This window comes from Pelophylax lessonae (genome assembly GCF_965119305.1).
Source record: "Pelophylax lessonae genome assembly, chromosome: 1".
Lineage (NCBI taxonomy): Eukaryota > Metazoa > Chordata > Amphibia > Anura > Ranidae > Pelophylax > Pelophylax lessonae.
Genome location: NC_138768.1, coordinates 269,091,463 through 269,113,880, shown reverse-complemented (window position 1 = coordinate 269,113,880; position 22,418 = coordinate 269,091,463). Strand labels below are relative to the sequence as shown.

Below are 22,418 nucleotides of genomic sequence, written 5' to 3'. Positions count from 1 at the left end.
CCCCTTTACTATGTTCAACAGGTTTGGGACAATGTTTCTATACTGCTTTATGGATTTATCAGTTTTGTGGAAGAAACATGTCCATGCATCGTCCGTGATGTTTATTCCTGTGATTTCTCTATTAAGCTTTTGTACCTTCAACCAATATTCCCGGATCTTAGGGCATTTCCACCAGACATGGAACCATTGTGCCTTGCAACCCTTACAACCCCTCCAACAAAAGTTTGATTTTTCTAGACCTGTGGTAAGGAGACATTTTAAATCAATATCGGTGGAGGTGCACTTGGGTGATCAAAACACACATCAATTATACTCACTGTTACTGGATGTTCATCAAGGAATTTACCTGCATTGATCAGAACAGCGCACATTGTTGACACTCTTATGGACACTTGTTTATTTATTATCTATGTTTAGCGTGGCTACATTTTTTTATTGTTTCACTGAATTTTGACTGGTTCCTGATGACTTGGCTGAAATTTGCTTCTTGGGTGGTCCTGTCAGCCCCCTACCGCCTGACATCCTTCTACTGAAGAATCAGAGGAGCTGGGTGGAACATTGCCAGCCAAATAGTGACTGCATCCAACTAGATGCAGTCACTATTTGGGTTTTCTGACATTCGGCGGCACCAGCTTTTAGATTACATTAGCCCAGAAGGGTTATTTGTCCATCCTCCCTGTACAGCAGGGGTGTCAAACTCAATTTAATTGCGGGCCTCATCAGCATTATGGTCGCCCTCAGAGGGACGGTTCTATCTGTAGCCCACCACTATCAGAAGTCAAGAGCCCCCACACTCGCTTACATCACAGTGCATCACCTTTACCATGCGCTGCTTCTGAGAAGAAGATGGGGGCAGCTGCTGGAGTCTGCTGAATGCTGAGACCAGTGGAGGTGGAGAGGAGGGGGTGCAGGATTTGTAGAAGGAGTGGTGTTCTCCTCTCTGCTGCCAACTGCTGAGTTGGGGGGGGGGGGGCTTGTTCCTCTCTGCAGCTACAGGGGGGAAGCACAGGATCTGGCAGAGGAGTTCTGTACTCTCTGCTGCCGTCTGCTGAGACAAGGTGGGGGCAGAGATGAGGGAGATGCAGCAGCTGCAGGAGAGATGCAAGGGTCACATGAAATGGCCTGAAGGGCCGGATTCGGCCCGCGGGCCTTGTGTTTGACACCTGTGCTGTATAGCATGGATGGAGGAATCTGTTAGATATTTTGGACTGAAGGATGGTCAGCTTAATGCTCTAAACCAGCACAATGCTTGGTAAAATTGTTATAAAGGGCAAAATTGTTTTTCCTTAAAGTGGTTTTAAGGCATGAAATGTGAACAAAGACTATCCCTCTGTAGTGTGTGCTTGTCTTAATCCAGAGCTTTAAGGGTCAGTTCACACTGTAGCGATGTCAGACATCGCATGTGATTGACGTCGCACTGCTGTGCAAATCACATGTGATGTCTGTGCAATGCAAATTCTGACTGACTCGCGCAGGACCCTTTTTTTGGTCCGCACCAGAATCGGATCGCATGGGTTTGAACACTGCAATATGCGAACTGATCTGGGGGTGTCATAAACTTTGTATTGACAATCCCAGCAGTTCGCATATGGCAGTGTGAACTGCCTATAAGTCGGGTGCGATGCTGGAACCCGCAGTGGATTCGCAGGTTTCCCGCATTACACCAATGTGAACCGTGCCTTTGTGTCATTTCTGTCTGCTGCCTCACTCCTCTCCTACAAGCATGAGTTACTTATGACACGTTTTCCTGACATCAAGAGAAAAATGGTGACAAGGGAGGGAGCTCCAGCTGATTGATCACCTCAGCTCTGTTCCTGTGAGCTATGTGAAAGGGGGCTGCTATGGGGACACATGTGTGGGCAGGCTCCTGATCCAGGCTATGTGCATCCATAGACACAAACAGCATGGCTCAACCTCTCCCTCCTTATAGGATTTGTTTGACAGGAGCAGGAGCCAATGGCTCCCGCTTCTGCTTCTGTGTCCAATGAGAGCAGAGAGAGGGGAGACTGCTGCTGTACCCGGGCACAGTGCTGGATCGGGAAAAGGGTTAGGTAAGTCTTTATGCTGGGGGCAGTCGGGTGATACAACTACTGAGATGATTTTTACCCTAATGCAGGGAAAACTAACACAACACTATGGGCAGACACTGTATAGTACCTCTTTTCATTCAAAAACAAGAACTGTTTTGAGAGATTTTTTCAAGATCCCATAATGTCATAAAGTAGCAATATGTGTGCTGATCTAGATACATTATTATTTTTGGTTACTAAAACTACTTGATAAAGAATATTGCTGATGTAAACTAGTAAGCATATTGTAATAATAGAAATAGCTGTTAACGTCCTATCATCAAATTTATTTCTTGCCTAACACCAGACCTTTGCAAAAAAAGTAAGCAGTTATCTGCATTGTATCTTTTTTGTACAGGTAATTTATATGTTTTCATATTTTTTTTTTCTTTTACTACAGCATTAAGGAGACTATTACACAAATCACAAAAGGAAATAGAGAACATGTGGAACAGAAAACTTCATGATAAAAAAAATCTTTGTGTGTACTTACGGATTATTTTGACCAATATATAGCACTGCCGTTCCTTTAGATGATTAGAAGCAACTTCTTGGGACCCCTCCAGATCACAGAGATTTATTAATGATCCTGATTCATCCAAGAGATCTATAGAAACTATAGAAATCAAAGAAGTCATTAGGTAGGGATTTAAATTGACTATAAATGGAGTAAAAAAAAAAAAAAAAGAAAGAAAGAATGCTTCAAATTCTTTGTGCACTGTTATTCCAGTATCTTATTTTTCTGCTTTCCTCCATTGCTTGAAGTCAGCATTTTTTCTGGCTGCTCTGCCTTCTGCTTTAATCAGCCATTGGTAGCAAAGAAAAATACTTGCATTTAGGGGCCTCCTCCCATGTAAGAGCGCTGGTGCTAGGTGATTGGCTGCCAAGGCACCTAGTGCTGTCACAAAGAAGTCGGGAAAAAGTCATCAGTAGCAACTTTATCTTCTATCCAGTAGAAAATGATGAGGAAGTTGTTAAATCCCGACTATACCAGCCAATGTGAGAGTTATTTTCTGTGTTATTTTCTAGTTTATTGACCACTAGAAAATTTAAATTGATTTTTTGCATTTGTTTTTATGTCTAAAAACTTTGCGTGGTCTCTGTATTCCCAAAAAGGATCATTTTATAGGGATCATGCACTGTGCACTGTGCTAAAATACAGTGTTTAAGCCAGCCTTTCTCAGCTCATTTGCTATGGAGGAGCCCTTAGGCCCCTTTCACACATGCTGTCCATTTGTCAGTTTTTCATCCATCTGTTGACGAATAAAAAAAAGACATCAATGTCTCTATATGGAAAAACGGATGTAAATGGCTGATCATTCATTTACATCAGTTTACATCCGCTTCTGTCATCATCTGTTTTTTTTTAAACTGATCAAAGCTATATTTTTCTTCTGTAAAAAAGAAAAAAATGGATCAGATGAAAAATGGATGTAAACTGACACAAAACTGATGAAAAACTGATAAATACTTCATCCATTTTGATGTGACTGAACTGATGAAATGAAGGGTCCGCATGTGTGAAAGGGGCCTTAAAAAAAATAAAAAAAAAAACCCTTCTACAAAAAGATATTATCTATAGCTCACAGTATATTCGCATGATTAGTAGGTTCTAGAGAGTTTTAAATTAAAGAATGGGGTGTCCTTAACCACCCCTCTTCTCTATATATCAACATTTTCTTGATAATCATAAACACTAACCACTTCAATACTGGGCACTTTCACCCCCTTCCTGCCCAGGCCAATTTTCACCTTTCAGCGCTCTCACACTTTGAATGACAATAGCTCGGTCATTCAACACTGTACCAAAAATTAAATTTCTATCATTTCTTTTCACACAAATAGAGCTTTCTTTTAGTGGTATGTAACCGCTTGCCGACCACCGCAAGTACATTTACTGCGGCGGTCAGCCCCTCCTGGGCAAAGAGACGTATTACTACGTCGCTCGCCCAGGAGCCTGTAGGGGGCGAGCGCGCGCCGCCGGAGGCGCGCTCCTGCCCCCGCTCGTTAACTGAGGTCCCCACGCGAGTGACCGGCGGCTCCGATGTCCGCCGGCCACTCGCGATCTCCCGCTGGAGAGGGAGAAAGGCAGGCGGCTGATGTAAACAAAGCCGCCTGTCATTCTCCCTGGTGTAACTGCAGAGATCATACGATCCTGCTATGTAGGATTGTATGTCTCTGTGGTTACATCAAAAGCCACGCCCCTCTACAGTTAGACACACTTAACCCCTTGATCTCTAATAAAGTTAGCCCCTTCCCTGCCAGGGTAATTTTTACAGTAACTGCATATGTATAGCACTGATTACTGTAGTAATGTCACTGGTACTCCCAAAAGTGTCAAAAATGTTAGTCATGGGTCCGATCTGTCCGCGGCAATGTCGCAGTCCTGCAAAAAAAATCGCAGATAGCCGCCATTACTAGTTAAAAAAAACAAAACAATAAAAATGACATACATCTTTCCCTTAGTTAGTAAACGCAATAACTTTTGCGCAAACCAATCAAAATACGGCCATTGCAATTTTTTTTTACCAAAAATATGTAGCAGAAAACAAAATGGCCTAAAATGTTAAAACATTTTGATTTTAAATTTTTTTTGGGGAATTTCATATAAAAAAATGTGAATAATATTGTTATTTTTTCAAAATTGACGCTCTTTTTTTGTTTATAGCGCAAAAAGTAAAAATCGCACAGGTGATCAAATACCACCAAAAGAAAGCTCTGTTGGTGGGAAAAAAAGAACGCCAATTGCATTTGGGTACAGTGTTGCACGACTGCGCAATTGTCCGTTAAAGTCATGCAGGGCCGAATCGCAAAATAGGACCTGGTCTTTGAGCAGCCAAATCCAAAGCTTAAGTGGTTAAAGGGGAATGAAACTCCACTTTTGAACTTGTACCTACAGGTAGGCCTAAAATATATTTCTTACTACTGTCATTTCATGTACTGTACTGGACTTTTCTTTTTTATTTTCTCTTCAGCATTGTATGTTTTTTTAGGGGTAGGTGGGCTCAGGATCTGTGTCTCCCTGTCCACTGGCACAGCTGCCTCTATATAGCCTCAACCGTAATGGCTTCCCGGAAGGCCTGATGAAGGAGCACGCATGTTCCGAACATGCCCCAGCCAGGACACGCCCACCGCTGCCACTCGAGTCGAAAGGTATTGACAGCCCTCCTCCTCTCCTCCCAAAGCCTGAAACCCTGGATTCCACCGGCGTGGCCAGAATGCGGGAGGACCCAGGATCTCTGCCTGCCACCAGGACTCACAGCGAGCCCTACACACTACAAATGCATGTACCATTGTGGAAAATGTGAGTATTTTTTATCCTAATAAATTGTTTCTTCACCTCATGCTGCACTTAGATTGGTGCTGCTCTTTCCCCCGCTGTCTCCATATTACAAAGTAGTGATCGACCGACATCGTTTTTTTATTGCCGATACCGATATTTTGGTCATCGCATATCGGTATCGGCCAATATTGGCCGATATTTTCGTACATTAAATTTTTTTTTTTTTGACAGGTACTCTTGTGGAGGGATCTGGGGGTCTAAAAGACCCCAAACCAATCCTCTTCATTTAAAAGCATTCAAAACGCCATGTTTGGCTGTTTTAAATTCCGTAATATTTTTGAATTTGGCGCAGAGTACCCGGAAGTAATGTCATGACATCACTTCCGGGTTTTTACATGGAGACCTGATCAGAGCCGAATGCGACTTTGATCCGGTCTTCAGGGGCCCTGCCGGCTGGTTGCCCGGGTCTCCCTGTGGGACAGGAGACTCGGGCGAGCCGCGGAAGGCAGCGGGAGGGGGGGGGATGTCCCCTCCCGCTCCTTGTAATGAAAGCCAAATGGCTTCTCAGCCGCATCGGTTGTCATTACAAGACAGCCGACCGTTGGCTATGGACGCCAGTACCAGGGTGATGCCTCTAGCTACAGGCATCACTCTGGTACAAGCACTTTCCCGAAATATCGACAAAATATCGGTAACCTCAGGGGCCGATTCTGATATTTTGGGGAAAGTGCATATCGTCCCCCCATATATCGGCTTTGCCGATAATCGGTCGATCCCTACTACATACGCTGTGAGCTGGCAGCAGACCTCCTAAAGTGCACCCCTAGTGCAATTTGCACCAGCAATTACGGACTTTTAACTATGAACTAACTGCATATGGACTGCCACTTGTTGATACTTGTTGTCCCTTGATGTCACATTGCTCCCTGTACCCACTTATACATCATATACAGTCTGACTCATTGGCTGTCTTCCCCCCTTAGTGCTCACTATCCCCTCCTACATCTCTATAATAAGGCTTACTTGTAGGTAGTGTGAGAATCTCCTAAGCATGCACTGTTTAGGAGATATTCATGCAACATGCAGCTGGTGACGCCACAAACGCATGCACTCTGAAGGGACGGCATGCGTGCCGAACCTTCAGAGACCTTTTCCGGAGCTGAGGGCGAGGGTGATATAATCGCTCACCAGCAATTCATACAGCTGAGCCCACGAACCTGGAAGGAAGACCCGGTGAAGATGGCAGCACCAGAGAGCCGTGACAGCGCTGCGCTGGAGGGCCGGTGTACAGGTAAGTCTGTCATAATGTGCTAGTCTGTGGTGAAGACTAGCACATTATGACAGATTTACCTGTCATAGTGTGCATACTTGCACATTATGACTTAAACCTGAAAAATTTCTCAAATAAATATTATTTTTTCATAAATTTAGGCCAAAATGTATTCTGCTAGATTTTTGGGGAAAATAACCCACATGATAGTATATTATTTAGCCTGTAGGGAAGTTATAGTGTCCATTAACTATGGTATAGATATTTCCATTTTATTTTACATGCATACATGAGGTGGAGTAAAGCTGGAGTAAAACAGGAGTTTCATACCCTATGGCCACAGATAACAAAAAGCCCATGGTGAGGCAACAAGTGCATTGAGACCTTGATTCATATTGAGGTAAAATAAAGAAGGTGTATTGGATGCATATTGGGTGGATGCATGTATCACCTAGCGTTTGGAGAAACTGAAGAGATCACTATTTCAGCACATTGGTGGTGGATTTTTATGGACGCTTAAGAGGAGATTGTAGATGGGACTTTATTTTTTTTTAAATTGTAATTTTTTTATGGAAATTTATGTGATTGCGCTGCACTTTATGTATTGTATAATTGTTGAGAGGTTTAGTGAAAAGCACTGGGTAATGTTCCAGCAGCAATCTTTTTTGGGTATCACCATAGGACTGCACTGATTATTCTTTTGAGCACAGGGAGGAGGAATGGCTATGGTGGCTGTAGTACTTTAGCCAAACTGCAAATCCTTATATTTTACACAGAAACACAATTGTATAAGAACAAATAATGCAGCCGGCTTGGGGAAAATAATATCCTGTATGGGCAGGGATTCAGGATCCAAGTGCTACTTGCTGGTTGCATATGAGAACTCATACTTTTCACTATTAATGGGCATGACCGGGCTGTGCGACTGAGTGTTGTGCGTCTGACCGGGCTGTGCGACTGAGTGTTGTGCAACTGAGTGTCAAGCGAGGGTAGCGGAGTACCAGAGGGTGAGAAGGTAGCGTTAGGAAGCCAGGAAATAGCCACATAGGATAGACTTAAATCGCTGAATCCCCATTAGATTAGATTAGTAGGTACAATGCCCGGCGGGTGTGGAGATGCGGCTCGGTGTACATCTTGTGATATGTATGCGTTCCTCGGTCATGTGATCGAGGGCGAATACAAATGCGCAAAATGTAAGCATGTTGCTTCCCTGGAAGCTCAGGTCCTGAATCTAGGGAAGCAGCTGGCAACACTGAGACGAATGTCCATACCGGAGGAGAGCCAGGATCGTACCAGTCAGGTGCAGGCAGGGGTCTGCACAGAGGTGGGCGGAGTATCGGAGGTGCAGGCATCAGAGCAGAGTAGAGGGGTGACAGTTAGGAGGGGTAGAAGGGGACAAGGCAAGGAGGCTGATCCTGGGCTGGAGCACCCCAACAGATACGCCCCGCTGTGTGATGTTGGGGAAACCAGTCAGGGACCAGCATTGCTGGAGCAGAGTGACGCCCCTAGCTGCCAGGGGAAGAACTCCTCCAGTGAGGCCGGGAGAAAGGGAAAGGAAAGACAGGTGCTGGTGGTAGGGGACTCAATTATTAGAAGGACAGACAGTGTAATCTGTGACAAAGACCGTGTGCGCTGAACAGTCTGTTGTTTGCCGGGCGCTCGGGTTCGGCACATCGCGGATCGGGTGAACAGATTATTGGGTGGGGCTGGGGAAGACCCAGCTGTCATGGTACACGTGGGTACAAATGACATAGGCAGAGGAAGATGGAGAGTCCTAAACGATTTCAGGGACTTAGGCGCTAAGTTGAGGACTAGGACCTCCAAGGTAGTATTTTCCGAAATACTACCTGTACCTCGAGCCAGACCAGAGAGGCAGCAGGAGATTAGGGAAGTTAACGAGTGGCTGAGGAGCTGGTGTAGTAAGGAGGGTTTCGGGTTCCTGGAGAACTGGGCCGACTTCTCAGTCGGCCACCGGCTCTTTGGTAGGGACGGATTGCACCTAAATGGGGTGGGTGCAGCCGTACTGGGTGAGAGGATGGCCAAAAAGTTAGAGGGGCTTTTAAACTAGGGAATGGGGGGGAGGGTACAGATGTAGAATTAGCCAGTGGAAAGCAAGATTCAGAGGGCAGAAATGGGGGCATTAGCGGTAGGGTGTTTGGAGCTCCTATACCCAGGGTGGATAGGGGGGAAAATCAAGAGAGCAGCCTAAAAAGATCAAAAGAGGATATAGGTAACCGGTCAAAATTAAGAGGTTTGTATACCAATGCCAGAAGCTTGGCCAACAAGATAGGAGAGCTGGAGCTGCTGATGTTTGAGGAGGACTTAGATTTTGTGGGGATAACTGAGACTTGGTTTGACAGCTCTCATGACTGGATGGCGACCATTCAGGGGTATTCCCTTTATCGCAGGGATAGAGAAGGTAAAAAAGGGGGAGGGGTATGTCTGTATATTAAGAACAGTGTACAGGTAAATATGAGGGATGATATTAATAATGGAGCTATGGACGAGGCAGAATCCCTATGGGTAGAGCTTCAAAGGGAAGGCACGGTGGGGAAGGTAATATTGGGCGTATGCTATAGGCCCTCCAACCAGAGGGAGGAGGGTGAGGCGGACCTCATGTTACAGATAGAACTGGCAGCAAGGATGGGAAATGTCATTATAATGGGGGACTTTAATTATCCAGATATAGACTGGGCAGAAGGAACCGCACACTCAGCCAAGGCTAGGCAGTTCCTAAATGTTGTGCAGGACAATTTCATGGGTCAGATGGTGAATGCACCGACAAGAAACAATGCGGTACTTGACCTACTGATTACCAACAATACAGACCTGCTCACGGATATAGAAATACGGGACAACTTAGGGAACAGTGACCATAGGTCAATTGGTTTCAGTATTAATTACAGTAATAGGAAACACAAGGGTAATATAAGGACACTGAATTTCAAAAGAGCCAATTTCCCAAAACTGCGCTCGCTGCTAGGAAATATCGAATGGGATAGAACCCTGGGAACAAAGAACACGGAGGAAAAATGGGAGTGCTTCAAGAGCATACTTAACAAGGGGATTGACCAGTGCATTCCAAAGGGAAATAAATTTAAAAGAGCAAAACTTAACCCTGGGTGGCTAAACTCCAACATAAAAATGTATATTAGTGCTAAAAAAAAGGCCTTCAAAAAATACAAGACTGAGGGGTCAGTGGCACCATTTAAGCATTACAAAGAGTGTAATAAGAAATGTAAAGATGAAATCAGGGCGGCTAAAATAGAACACGAGAGACATACAGTGGGTACGGAAAGTATTCAGACCCCCTTAAATTTTTCACTCTTTGTTATATTGCAGCCATTTGCTAAAATCATTTAAGTTCATTCTTCTTCCTCATGAATGTACACATAGCACCCCATACTGACAGAAAAACACAGAATTGTTGACATTGTTGCAGATTTATTAAAAAAGAAAAACTGAAATATCACATGGTCCTAAGTATTCAGACCCTTTGCTCAGTATTTAGTAGAAGCCCCCTTTTGATCTAATACAGCCAGGAGTCTTTTTGGGAAAGATGCAACAAGTCTTTCACACCTGGATTTGGGGATCCTCTGCCATTCCTCCTTGCAGATCCTCTCCAGTTCTGTCAGGTTGGATGGTAAACGTTGGTGGACAGCCATTTTTAGGTCTCTCCAGAGATGCTCAATTGGGTTTAAGTCAGGGCTCTGGCTGGGCCATTCAAGAACAGTCACGGAGTTGTTGTGAAGCCACTCCTTCGTTATTTTAGCTGTGTGCTTAGGGTCATTGTCTTGTTGGAAGGTAAACCTTCGGCCCAGTCTGAGGTCCAGAGCACTCTGGAGAAGGTTTTTGTCCAGGATATCCCTGTACTTGGCCGCATTCATCTTTCCCTCGATTGCAACCAGTCGTCCTGTCCATGCAGCTGAAAAACACCCCCACAGCATGATGCTGCCACCACCATGCTTCACTGTTGGGACTGTATTGGACAGGTGATGAGCAGTGCCTGGTTTTCTCCACACATACCGCTTAGAATTAAGGCCAAAAAGTTCTATTTTGGTCTCATCAGACCAGAGAATCTTATTTTTCACCATCTTGGAGTCCTTCAGGTGTTTTTTAGCAAACTCCATGCGGGCTTTCATGTGTCTTACACTGAGGAGAGGCTTCCGTCGGGCCAATCTGCCATGATGCCCCGACTGGTGGAGGGCTGCAGTGATGGTTGACTTTCTACAATTTTCTCCCATCTCCTGACTGCATCTCTGGAGCTCAGCCACAGTGATCTTTGGGTTCTTCTTTAGCTCTCTCACCAAGGCTCTTCTCCCCCGATAGCTCAGTTTGGCCGGACGGCCAGCTCTAGGAAGGGTTCTGGTCGTCCCAAACGTCTTCCATTTGAGGATTATGGAGGCCACTGTGCTCTTAGGAACCTTAAGTGCAGCAGAAATCTTTTTGTAACCTTGGCCAGATCTGTGCCTTGCCACAATTCTGTCTCTGAGCTCTTCAGGCAGTTCCTTTAACCTCATGATTCTCATTTGCTCTGACATGCATTGTGATCTGGAAGGTCTTATATAGACAGGTGTGTGGCTTTCCTAATCAAGTCCAATCAGTATAATCAAACACAGCTGGACTCAAATGAAGGTGTAGAACCATCTCAAGGATGATCAGAAGAAATGGAAAGCACCTGAGTTAAATATATGAGTGTCACAGCAAAGGGTCTGAATACTTAGGACCATGTGATATTTCAGTTTTTCTTTTTTAATAAATCTGCAACAATGTCAACAATTCTGTGTTTTTCTGTCAGTATGGGGTGCTATGTGTACATTCATGAGGAATAAGAATGAACTTAAATGATTTTAGCAAATGGCTGCAATATAACAAAGAGTGAAAAATTTAAGGGGGTCTGAATACTTTCCGTACCCACTGTATAGCGGAGGAGAGTAAAAAGAACCCCAAGAAGTTCTTTAAGTATATAAACAGTAGGAAAGCGAAGCCAGAACACATTGGCCCCATAAAAGATGATAAAGGAAAAATGGCCACTGAGGACAGAGAAAAGGCTGAAGTGTTAAATAATTTCTTCTCTTCAGTCTTCACAAAAGAATCGGGGTGCTACACTAACCCAGCTTGTAAGGCCGAACTAAATAATACACCTCAGGAAGTGCCGCCATGGCTAACAGAAGATAGACTTAGAGCTCAACTAGAGAAACTTAACATAAATAAATCCCCGGGACCGGATGGCTTGCACCCGAGGGTTCCCAATGAGCTCAGCCAGGGGATTGCCAGACCATTATTCTTGATCTTTAACCACTTAAGCCCCGGAAGATTTTACCCCCTTCCTGACCAGGGGGTATTTTGCGATTCGGCACTGCGTGACTTTAACGGACAATTGCGCGGTCGTGCGACGCTGTACCTAAACGAATTTGACGTCCTTTTTTTCCCACAAACAGAGCTTTCTTTTGGTGGTATTTGATCACCTGTGCGATTTTTTGATCATGTGCTATAAACAAAAAAGAAGAGCGTCAATTTTGCAAAAATAACAATATTTTTCACATTTTTTTATATGAAATTCCCCCCAAAAAAAAAGTAAAAATCAAAATTTTTTTAAATTTTCGGCCAATTTGTTTTATGCTACATATGTTTGGTAAAAAAAAAATCGCAAAAAGCGTATTTTGATTGGTTTGCGCAAAAGTTATCGCGTTTACTAACAAAGGGAAAGATTTTTGTCATTTTTGTTGTTTTTTTTTTTTAACGCGTAATGGCGGCGATCTGCGATTTTTTTTGCGGTACTGCGACATTGGGGCGGACAGATCGGACCCTTGACTGACATTTGTGACACTTTTGGGGTTACCAGTGACATTTCTACAGTAATCAGTGCTATACATATGCACTGTTACTGTAAAAATACACTGGTAGTGAAGGGGTTAACTTTATTTGGGAGGGAGGGGCTGTGTGTATCCCTAGGGGCGTGCTTTCTACTGTGATTGGCTGTGGCTTGAGCTGTAAGGACACTGATCAACGGATCTACATACTAGATCCGTGTGATCAGTGTCTTTACAGCGAGGAGAATGACAGGTGGCTTGTTTACACAAGCTGCCGGACATTCTCCCTCTCCCCCGCCGATCGCCGAGTGACCGGCGGACATCGGGTCCGCTGGTCACACGCGCGGGGGGGTCCGTGACCACGCGGGAGCGCGCCTCCGGGGGCGCGCGCTCGCTCCCTAGACCCTCACAAGCTAGTGACGTAGCCCTACGTCACTTTGCCTGTGAGGGGCTGACTGCCGACGTAGATCGGCGTTAGGCAGTCGGCAAGTGGTTAAGGATAGTTTACAGACGGGTATGGTGCCAGCTGATTGGAAAAAAGCCAACGTGGTACCGATATTTAAAAAGGGGCCGAGATATATCCCGGGTAACTATAGGCCGGTCAGCCTAACATCAGTAGTCTGCAAAATTTTGGAGGGGATGTTAAGGGACCACATACAAGACTTTAGTAATGAAAACGGTATTATAAGTAGTAATCAGCATGGATTCATGAAAAATCGTTCGTGCCAAACCAATCTATTAACCTTCTACGATGAAGTGAGCTGCCATCTAGATAAAGGTAAGTCGGTGGATGTGGTTTATCTGGACTTTGCAAAGGCCTTTGACACCGTTCCCCACAAACGCTTACTGTACAAACTAAGGAAGGTAGGTATGGACCATAAGGTGAGTACCTGGATAGAGAACTGGCTCCAGGGGAGAGTCCAGAGGGTGGTGATTAATGGGGAGTACTCGGATTGGGCGGGTGTGGAAAGTGGGGTCCCCCAGGGTTCTGTCCTGGGACCAATCCTGTTTAATTTATTCATAAATGATCTAGAGGAGGGGATATCTAGTACAATCTCAGTATTTGCAGATGATACTAAACTAGGCATGCCAATATCTTCTATGCAGGATGTGGAAACCTTGCAAGCGGACCTGAACAAAATAACGGGGTGGGCAACTACATGGCAGATGAGGTTTAATGTTGAAAAATGTAAAGTAATGCACTTGGGGGCCAGAAACCAGAAAGCAAGCTACTCACTAGGGGGGGGGAACCTCTGGGTGAGTCTAGGATGGAAAAAGACTTGGGGGTACTGGTAGACAACAAGCTTGGCAGTGGCATGCAATGCCAAGCCGCCGCAAGCAAAGCCAACAGAATACTGGGATGTATAAAAAAGGGGATTCACTCCAGAAATAAAGAGATTATTCTCCCACTGTACAAGACTCTGGTCCGGCCACATCTGGAGTATGCTGTCCAGTTCTGGGCACCGGTCCTCAGGAAGGATGTGCTGGAACTGGAGAAAGTCCAGAGAAGGGCAACAAAAATAATTAGGGGAATGGAGGACATCAACTATGAGGAAAGACTACAAGCACTGAACTGTTTCTCTCTGGAGAAGAGACGATTGAGGGGGGATATGATATCAATGTACAAATACTGTACTGGTGACCCGAGCATAAGGAACAAACTATTCAGTGAAAGGAGATACAATAAGACACGTGGCCACTCACTAAAACTAGATGAAAGGCGGTTTAACCTTAAAGTGCGTAAGGGGTTCTTCACTGTAAGAGCGGTAAGGATGTGGAATTCTCTTCCACAAGCAGTCGTATCTGCAGGGAGCATTGATAGTTTCAAAAAACTATTAGATGGACACCTTAAAGACCACAACATACAGGGGTATACAATGTACGGTTAACAGCAAACACACACACATCATAGGTTGAACTGGATGGACTGATGTCTTTTTTCAACCTCACTAACTATGTAACTATGTAACTATGTTATTTGTTAGTCATGACTGATATAAGTAAATAAAGAAAATATGTACATGCTTTCGCTTTTTATCTTTGCCCTTGGGATGATTACTTACCTTCGCTTCCACATTGACATTTCTCCCTCAAAACTTCTGTTAAATTTACCATCTTGCAGTTAGGATTCAATAAAATCTGATGATCAGCTAAAACAGGATAAAACCCATGGTTAGATTGCCTCATGGTATAACTAAAACCCCAGATAATCCGAATCTGAACTAGAATGGAATAGTCTATAAATTACATAACAAGAGTTTAGTAAAAATCTCCTATCTTACAGTCCTTGGCCCACCACTTCATTCAATGTATTTCATTTTTTTATTCTGGAGGGTTAGCATCACATTTATTAATTTACTAGGGCAATATACATTGTATATGACCATGGGAGAGGACCATACATTGAATGTGAAAGGGCTCTTATGCAGCTGCACATTTTGCAGAAATGATAGGTCTGCTCATGGTCTGCTCTTTTGTAAATTCGATGGGGGGCCTATACTTCTAATACAGCTTGTTATTCTGTACTGCTGTTGATTTCAAAAGGTCTTTAACCACTTGCCAACTGCCAGCAGTGCATATACTGTCAAAACCAAGTAAAAACTGTGCTGGCAAGGGGAGCTGCAAGCACTTGGAATAGCGATACAGGCTTCCAAAAAATGAACAATAAACAAATAGTGCAGCGCTAATAACAATAGAAGCATTAAAGCGGTAGTATACTCATTTATGTGACTTTTACCTACAGGTAAGCCTATAATAAGGCTTACCTGTGGGTACAATTAATATCTCCTAAACCTGCACGGTTTAGGAGATATTTGCCCTGCATGCAGCCGCAGACGCAAGCAGCGCATGCACTCTGAGGGTCCGGCAGACCTTCAGAGTTCCTTGCTGGGCACTTGCCAGAAAGTGACTCCCGCGCGCATGCGAGGGAGTGACGTCATCGCGGCTCTGGCCACTCACAGCACCGGAGCTGCCGAACCCGGAAGAGACGCCAAGGGAGCATGTCGGCTCCCACAGCGGTGTCCGGGGGTCCGTGTCGGGGCTTCGTTTTAAGGTATTTCATAATGAGCTAGTATGCGATGTATTGCAGGGTTTGTTTGTTTTTTTTCAGTATACAACCGCTTTAATAAGACATGGTTGTAAAAAGGGTCATAACAAAATTGATAAATAGGAATAATAAATAAACAAGTTTATATAACGTCCATAAAAAGTGATCAAGTCCAGGAAAAAAAGGGGGGGGGGGGTAGGTGACACCACTGTTCTCAGAGGAACCACAAATTGGATAGTGAGAAAGGTGACTAGAAAATCAGGAGGAACACTTCATGTGATAAGGTAATCTCCTAACCAGATTAAGTGGACCACTAGATTATAGGTGGTCAAACCAGGTTCCCCATCTATCCATAAGGAATGGTCATATATCCTCCAATGTATCAAATGGATCATAAACTGTTAAGTAGTCAGATCAGATGAACGATTGACCCTCCATCCAACATTAAAAAGTGGTCATCAGTCCTCACATTCGTACAGCGTGAAAGAGAGAAGAAGCTCACATAGAGCATTAAAAGGTATAGCGTTTATTTAAAAAAAAAAACAATTGCACTTACAATAGACTGGACAAAGTCAGGCGTACAGACAGTAATGTTGTTGCGGCGCTTCTCGGTTCTGGTTGGAGGGTGGCCGGTATCCCTCCCAGAAGCCGGGCTAGTCGAACGAAGCCCGCAGGAACGCCGCAACAACATTACTGTCTGTACGCCTGACTTTGTCCAGTCTATTGTAAGTGCAATTGTTCTCTTTAAATAAACGCTATACCTTTTAATGCACTATGGGAGCTTCTTCTCTCTTTCATGCTATACGAATGTGAGGACTGATGTACAATCATTCATCTGATCTGAATACTTAACAGTTTATGATCCTTTTGATACATTGGAGGATATATGACCATTCCTTATGGATAGATGGGGTACCTGGTTTGACCACCTATAATCTAGTGGTCCACTTATTCTGGTAAGGAGATGACTTTATCACAGAGGGTGTGAAATGTTCCTCCTGATTTTCTAGTCACCCTTTCTCACTATCCGTTTTGTGGTTCCTCTGGGATCGGTGGTGTCACTACCCCCCCCCCCCTTTTTTCCTGGACTTTCTATGGATGTTATATGAACTTGTTTATTTATTATTCCCATTTATCAATTTTTATTATGACCCTTTTTACAACCATGTCTTATTAATGCTTCTATTGTTATTAGCTCTGCACTATTTGATTATTATTTATAGTGCATATACTGCGGCAGATTGGCTCTGTCCCGCAAAACAACCTAACTATACGTCTCTTCACGGGACCATGAGTGGGGGCTCATACTCATTCCCCACAGGGGAACCTGATCTGCGGGTCTGGCGGCCGCATTTGCTGTCGGACACCCGCGATCGCTCCCTGTGGAGACAGAACGGCAGTCTGCAGTTGTAAACACAAAAGACCACTGTTCTGTCAGCAAATAACACAGGGTCCCTGTGTTCCTCCTATTTAGGAACACAGGTCCCTATGTTCATTCCATAAGTACATCACCCACACAGTTAGAAAGCACCCCCTAGGGAAACATTTAACCCTTTGATCGCCCCTGGTGTTAACCCCTTCCTTGCCAGTGTCAATAGTACAGTAACAGTGCATATTTTTAGCACTGATTAATGTAGTAATGTCACTGGTCCCCCCAAAAGTGTTGAAAATGTCAGTTCGAGGGCTGATCTGTCCCCTGCAATGATGCAGTCCCGCTATAAATCGCTGATTGCCACCATTGCTAGTACAAAATATATAAATAAAAATGACATTAATTTTTCCCCTAGTTTGTAGACGCGATAACTTTTGTGTAAACCATTCAATACACACTTATTGGGATTTTTTTTACCAAAAATATGTAGCAGAATAAAAATTGGCCTAAAATGATGAAAATAATTTGATTTTAAAAATTTTTTGGGGGGAATGTTTTATAGCAAAAAGTGAAAAAAAATGGGTTTTTTCTTCGGAATTGTCACTCTTTCTTGTTTATAGCGCAAAAAATAAAAATCACAGAGTTGATCAAATACCACCAAATGAAAGCTCTGTTTGTGGGAAAAAGAGGAAATCAACTTTATTTGGGTACAGCTTTGCATGACCGCGCAATTGTCAGTTAAAGTAACGCAGTGCTGAATCGCAAAAAAATGGCCTGGTCATTAAGGGGGAAAACCTTTCCAGTCCAGAACTGTTTAAAATGTATTCTGGATAAAAAAGAACTTCAGAAGTGCAAGGTAACTTGTTGGGCGAAAGGGGGGGGGGGAGGGTGGGGGTTGGAATAATAATAATACCATATTTTCAGATAATCAGCCATTCTACAGGGACACATGGAGTTGATATAATAAAACTGTAGAGTGTTTCAGCTTCCAGTTTTTTTGGCAAAGCTTCATTGAACAAGCTGAAGTTAGAAGCTGATTGGCTACAATGCACAACTGCAGTGGCGTACCAATAGGGGGGGCGGGGGGGCGGTCCGCCCCGGGTGCCACACATTAGGGGGGTGTCACTGTCAGCGAGCACCAGGGTGACACCCGGGGCCGGCCGCCAGACTGCCTCCGCCGCTCGCTTATACAGGAGCGCAGAGGAGGAGAAGCTGTATAGCTGAGAATGGGAGAGAGACTCACTTCGCTCACGAGCCCTGCATACACTGCGGGAAATGCCGAAGTTGACTCTGCTAGATAATGAGAAGGCGATTGGTTGCTAGGACCGCCTAGCAACCAATCACCGGCTCATTAACCAGCACTGTAAACTTCGGCATTTCCCGCTGACCGCTGTGTATGCAGGGCTCGTGAGCCTCTCTCTCATTCTCTGCTTTGAACAGTTCCTCCCTCTCTGCTCTCCTCCTCATAAGGTAAGGGGGCGAGGGGGGGACAATTGTATTGTAAAGACAGTCGGGGGGGGGAGGGGGTCTGCATTGTAGAGGGGGTCTGCATTGTAGAGGGGTTTTATTGGAAGGGGGGGAGGGGTTGTCTGCACTGTAAAGGGGTTTTATTGGGGGGGGGTGTGTCTGCATTGTAGAGGGGTTTTATTGGGGGGGTGTGTCTGCATTGTAGAGGGGTTTTATTGGGGGGGGGGTTTGCATTGTAGAGGGGTTTTATTGGGGGGGGTCTGCATTGTAAAGGGGTTTTATTGGGGGGGGGGTCTGCATTTTAGAGGGGTTCTATGGGGGGGGTTTGTATTGTAAAGGGTTCTATTGGGGGGGTTTGTATTGTAAAGGGGTACTATTGGGGGGTTTGTATTGTAAAGGGGTTCTATTGGGGGTCTGCATTGTAAAGGGGTACTATTGGGGGTGTTTTTATGTAAAGGGGTTCTATTGGGGGTTTGCATTGTAGAGGGGTTCTATTGGGGGGTTTGTATTGTAAAGGGGTTCTATTGGCAGGGGCTTTGTATTGTTAAGGGGTTCTATTGGGGGGCTGTATAATTTAAAGGGTTCTATTGAGGGGGGGGAGGGCTATGTCATGTAAAGGGTTCTATTGGGGGGGTGCGGAAACTGTGTAATGTAAGGGGTTCTTTTGGGGGGCAGGGGCTGTGTAATGTGAAGGGTTCCATGGGGGCTGTGTAATGTAAGGGGTTCTATTGGGGGACGGGGGCTGTATAATGGAAAAGGTTCTATGGGGGGCGGGAGCTGTGTAACATAAAGGTTTCCATGAGGGGGGTGTGGGCTGTGTAATGTAAAGGCTTCCAATGGGGGGGCTGTGTAATGTAAAGGGTTCCAATGGGGGGGCTGTGTAATGTAAAGGGGTCCAGGGGTATGGGGGCTGTGTAATGTAAAGGGTTCCAATGGGGGGGGCTGTGTAATGTAAAGGGGTCCAGGGGTATGGGGGCTGTGTAATGTAAAGGGTTCCAATGGGGGGGGGCTGTGTAATGTAAAGGGTTCCAATGGGGGGGCTGTGTAATGTAAAGGGGTCCAGGGGTATGGGGGCTGTGTAATGTAAAGGGTTCCAATGGGGGGGGCTGTGTAATGTAAAGGGTTCCAATGGGGGGGGCTGTGTAATGTAAAGGGGTCCAGGGGTACGGGGCTGTGTAATGTAAAGGGTTCCAATGGGGGGGCTGTGTAATGTAAAGGGTTCCAATGGGGGGGCTGTGTAATTTAAAGGGGTCCAGGGGTACGGGGGCTGTGTAATGTAAAGGGTTCCAATGGGGGGCTGTGTAATGTAAAGGGGTCCAGGGGTACGGGGGCTGTGTAATGTAAAGGGTTCCAATGGGGGGGCTGTGTAATGTAAAGGGGTCCAGGGGTACGGGGGCTGTGTAATGTAAAGGGGGTCTTCCTACATTTTACTCGCAGTTATTACTGCAGTCCTATAGATTTTTTTTCTGCATTTTCTGAAAGCGCACCAAAAGTCTTGCATGCTGCATCTTTGGCACGCTTTCAGAAAACAGGAAAATAATTTTTTGGGGGGGGAGCGACACCATGGTTTACTGCACCAGGTGACACCAACCCTAGTGACACCACTGGCAGTAGCACACAGTAAGTATGCCACTGCCAGTTACATGTATTTCTGTCTGGCGCCTCAAGTCAATCGGCGCCGTTTTTGCAGAGGAGGAGGGGCCTGGTCGCCGGGTCAATGTGCGGTTCGTCGCCTGCACGCCGGTGGGGGGGGGGGGGGGTGCCAGATATAGGATCCGCCCCGGGTGCCAAATGCTCTAGGTACGCCCCTGCACAACTGCGCCAAATTTTCAACTCTCCAGTTTTTGTAAATCAACCTCATAGTTAGCAGTGCTTACTGCAGAAAGAACAGTACTAATCAAGGCAGCTTTTCTAACCTTCCCAATTGACATTCTCTTATTATTTGTTGCTACTGCAGCTTATACTTCATTTCATTGTGTTGCCCTATTGCATCACCTGTTTTTTGTTTAGTTTTTTTTTTGGAAGGCAGAAGTCCATGAGAAATTACATAATTATTGGCTCTAAGACAGCATACCTGGGATGGGGAGAAAGATAATTTATTGGGAAGGAGAGGAGTAGTATTTCTAGGCACGCCAAACTGCTGAGTTAGCAATGGGGTGATTAAAGGTTCAGAGAAATCTCCATCGAATTGTGGCCCTAAATTGTTTATCATCTATAGGGGAAATTTATAAGGAGTTACAGCAGTTTAGTTCATTTTGGAATAAAGGTTTTTCATAAATAAATAAAAGCTGATCATTGTGAGCACCCCTGTCAGTTGTGAATGGTTTGTCTCATCCCTCTAACTGTCGCATCTGCGGGACATCTGGTTCTGTTGAAAAACAACAAACTCCCTGGTTGGATCACCAGGTAAAAATAAAGGAAAGAAAGCCTATAAAAGAAAATGAATGCAGCTATCACACTTAAGAATTGGTAAATGCAATATAATAAAAGTTTGCTTTTGGGTTTAATACTGCTTCAAACTAGAAGCTGATTGGTTAATATGCACAGCTGCTGAGAATTCCTTCTGCTCCAGTTTTATTAAATTCCCCCCTATGATCGTAAAGTTCAGCAAACCAGCATACTCTTGCCAGTAGAATCTTTGACTAATTCTGATAATGCATTATACAATCCTCCCAAGAAATTCAATAAAATTCTAATTCAATAAAATCTCTCTTATGTGAAATAATGCTGTCAAGCTACTTACCTCCATATTTCACAGTGATAAACATCTTAAATACTGTTTTGATGCTTCACAACAATTACGCCGGTGGTCTTCAGCTCCTACAAAATCATGAATTTCTTCGAAAATATGACTCTGTCCTGGTTTCTCACACTGAAGAAAGAGGAAACCTCCAGATTGTTGTTGTTGTCTCTAACTGGCTCAGCTCGGCAAAGAGTGAAGTCTTTTGTCTTGGTATCTAAGAGGCAACAAAAGCATGTGCCAAGAAGCCTCTAATTATCCTCTATGGGATTTTACAATGACAAGAGTAGACGGAACAGGTTTTACATCTCCGCTCTCACTAAATCTCACTCTCTCAGTATAAGAATGCAAGTAACTAAAAACAAAAATTTCATATTGGCCATATGTTTGGGACTGCGTGATGGGCATACATAAGCAAACTTGTCAGATACAGGGCAATATTACAGTTTTGTAGAGCACACTTAGGCACTGGAAAAATTGCTTTTTTTATATTAAATTAATGTTCTGCGTTAAATGTTGGAAGGAATTTGTAGGCAGGTTGCCTACAATGTGGGTTTTTGCATTAGCAAGTTAGCTAGCCTGCCCAGGCTGGGAAGGGGTTAACTGGATTCGGACTCTTTCCCAGGCTTTTTGGGCCCTGCCTTCCTACCCTGTAAACTTAAAAAGAGGGAGAATGCCAATTATGGGTTTTTACCTTATCAAGGTATGCCTGGGCAGCCTCAGTTTAGGTAGTTAGGGTTGAGAATGTATTGCAGTGTTTAAGGATTTTATCATGAGAAGTCCTCAGAAAAGTTTTAAAAGGTTCTAAGCCTGGTCTGAAGTTATTCAAAGGGTGCATGGTAGAATATGGCGTATCAAAGGAATAGGTCCTGCAAAGCACATATGGGATATAAAGCAAGGTCACTACAAAGGTTAACTCGGCCAGAGAGTTGGATTTAAAGTACAGTTGCCAGGGGTAGCCAGTAACTGGTGGGAAGTTTATAGCAGCCCGTCATGAAGCATGGTGCCTAGTGATGGTGGTGGGTCCTCCGGTGGCGAAGAGGGTTGATTATCTGGATCCCTCCCAAGTAGTCGGTTCTCCAAAAGCAACCAGGACTGAAGCCACATTACAGAGACACCATACACCCGGCCACATGGTACGGGAGAGAAGGAGATATGTAAGAGCACACATGAGTTCCATGCTAGTGCTTGGCGGGACCCCGTTCTGTCACTGGGAGTGTGGTGGCAGAGGTATGCTGGACTGGTTGAGAAGGCACGGTCTCAGTAGTGTCCCTCCTAAATGCAACATTCATCAAGCAAGGTTTGTAGTGACACGGGACAAGATATTTCACAGAGAAACTCTGTATGTTTGTTTTCTC

At 44.6% G+C, this 22,418-nt stretch overlaps 1 protein-coding gene across 1 annotated transcript in view; it reads right to left on the bottom strand.

Moving 5' to 3' along the window:
- The window catches only part of LOC309546558 (uncharacterized protein C22orf15), a 30,933-nt gene extending 9,686 nt beyond the window's left edge, over positions 1–21,247 (bottom strand). The window contains exons 1-3 of the mRNA XM_082246308.1: positions 21,064–21,247; positions 14,499–14,585; positions 2,563–2,685 (exon numbers count right to left, since the gene is read on the bottom strand). Coding sequence (XP_082102434.1) covers positions 2,563–2,685; positions 14,499–14,585; positions 21,064–21,088 — 235 coding nt within the window. The 5' untranslated portion in view covers positions 21,089–21,247. The remainder of the gene's footprint in view (positions 1–2,562; positions 2,686–14,498; positions 14,586–21,063) is intronic.
- Positions 21,248–22,418: the final 1,171 nt, after the last annotated feature.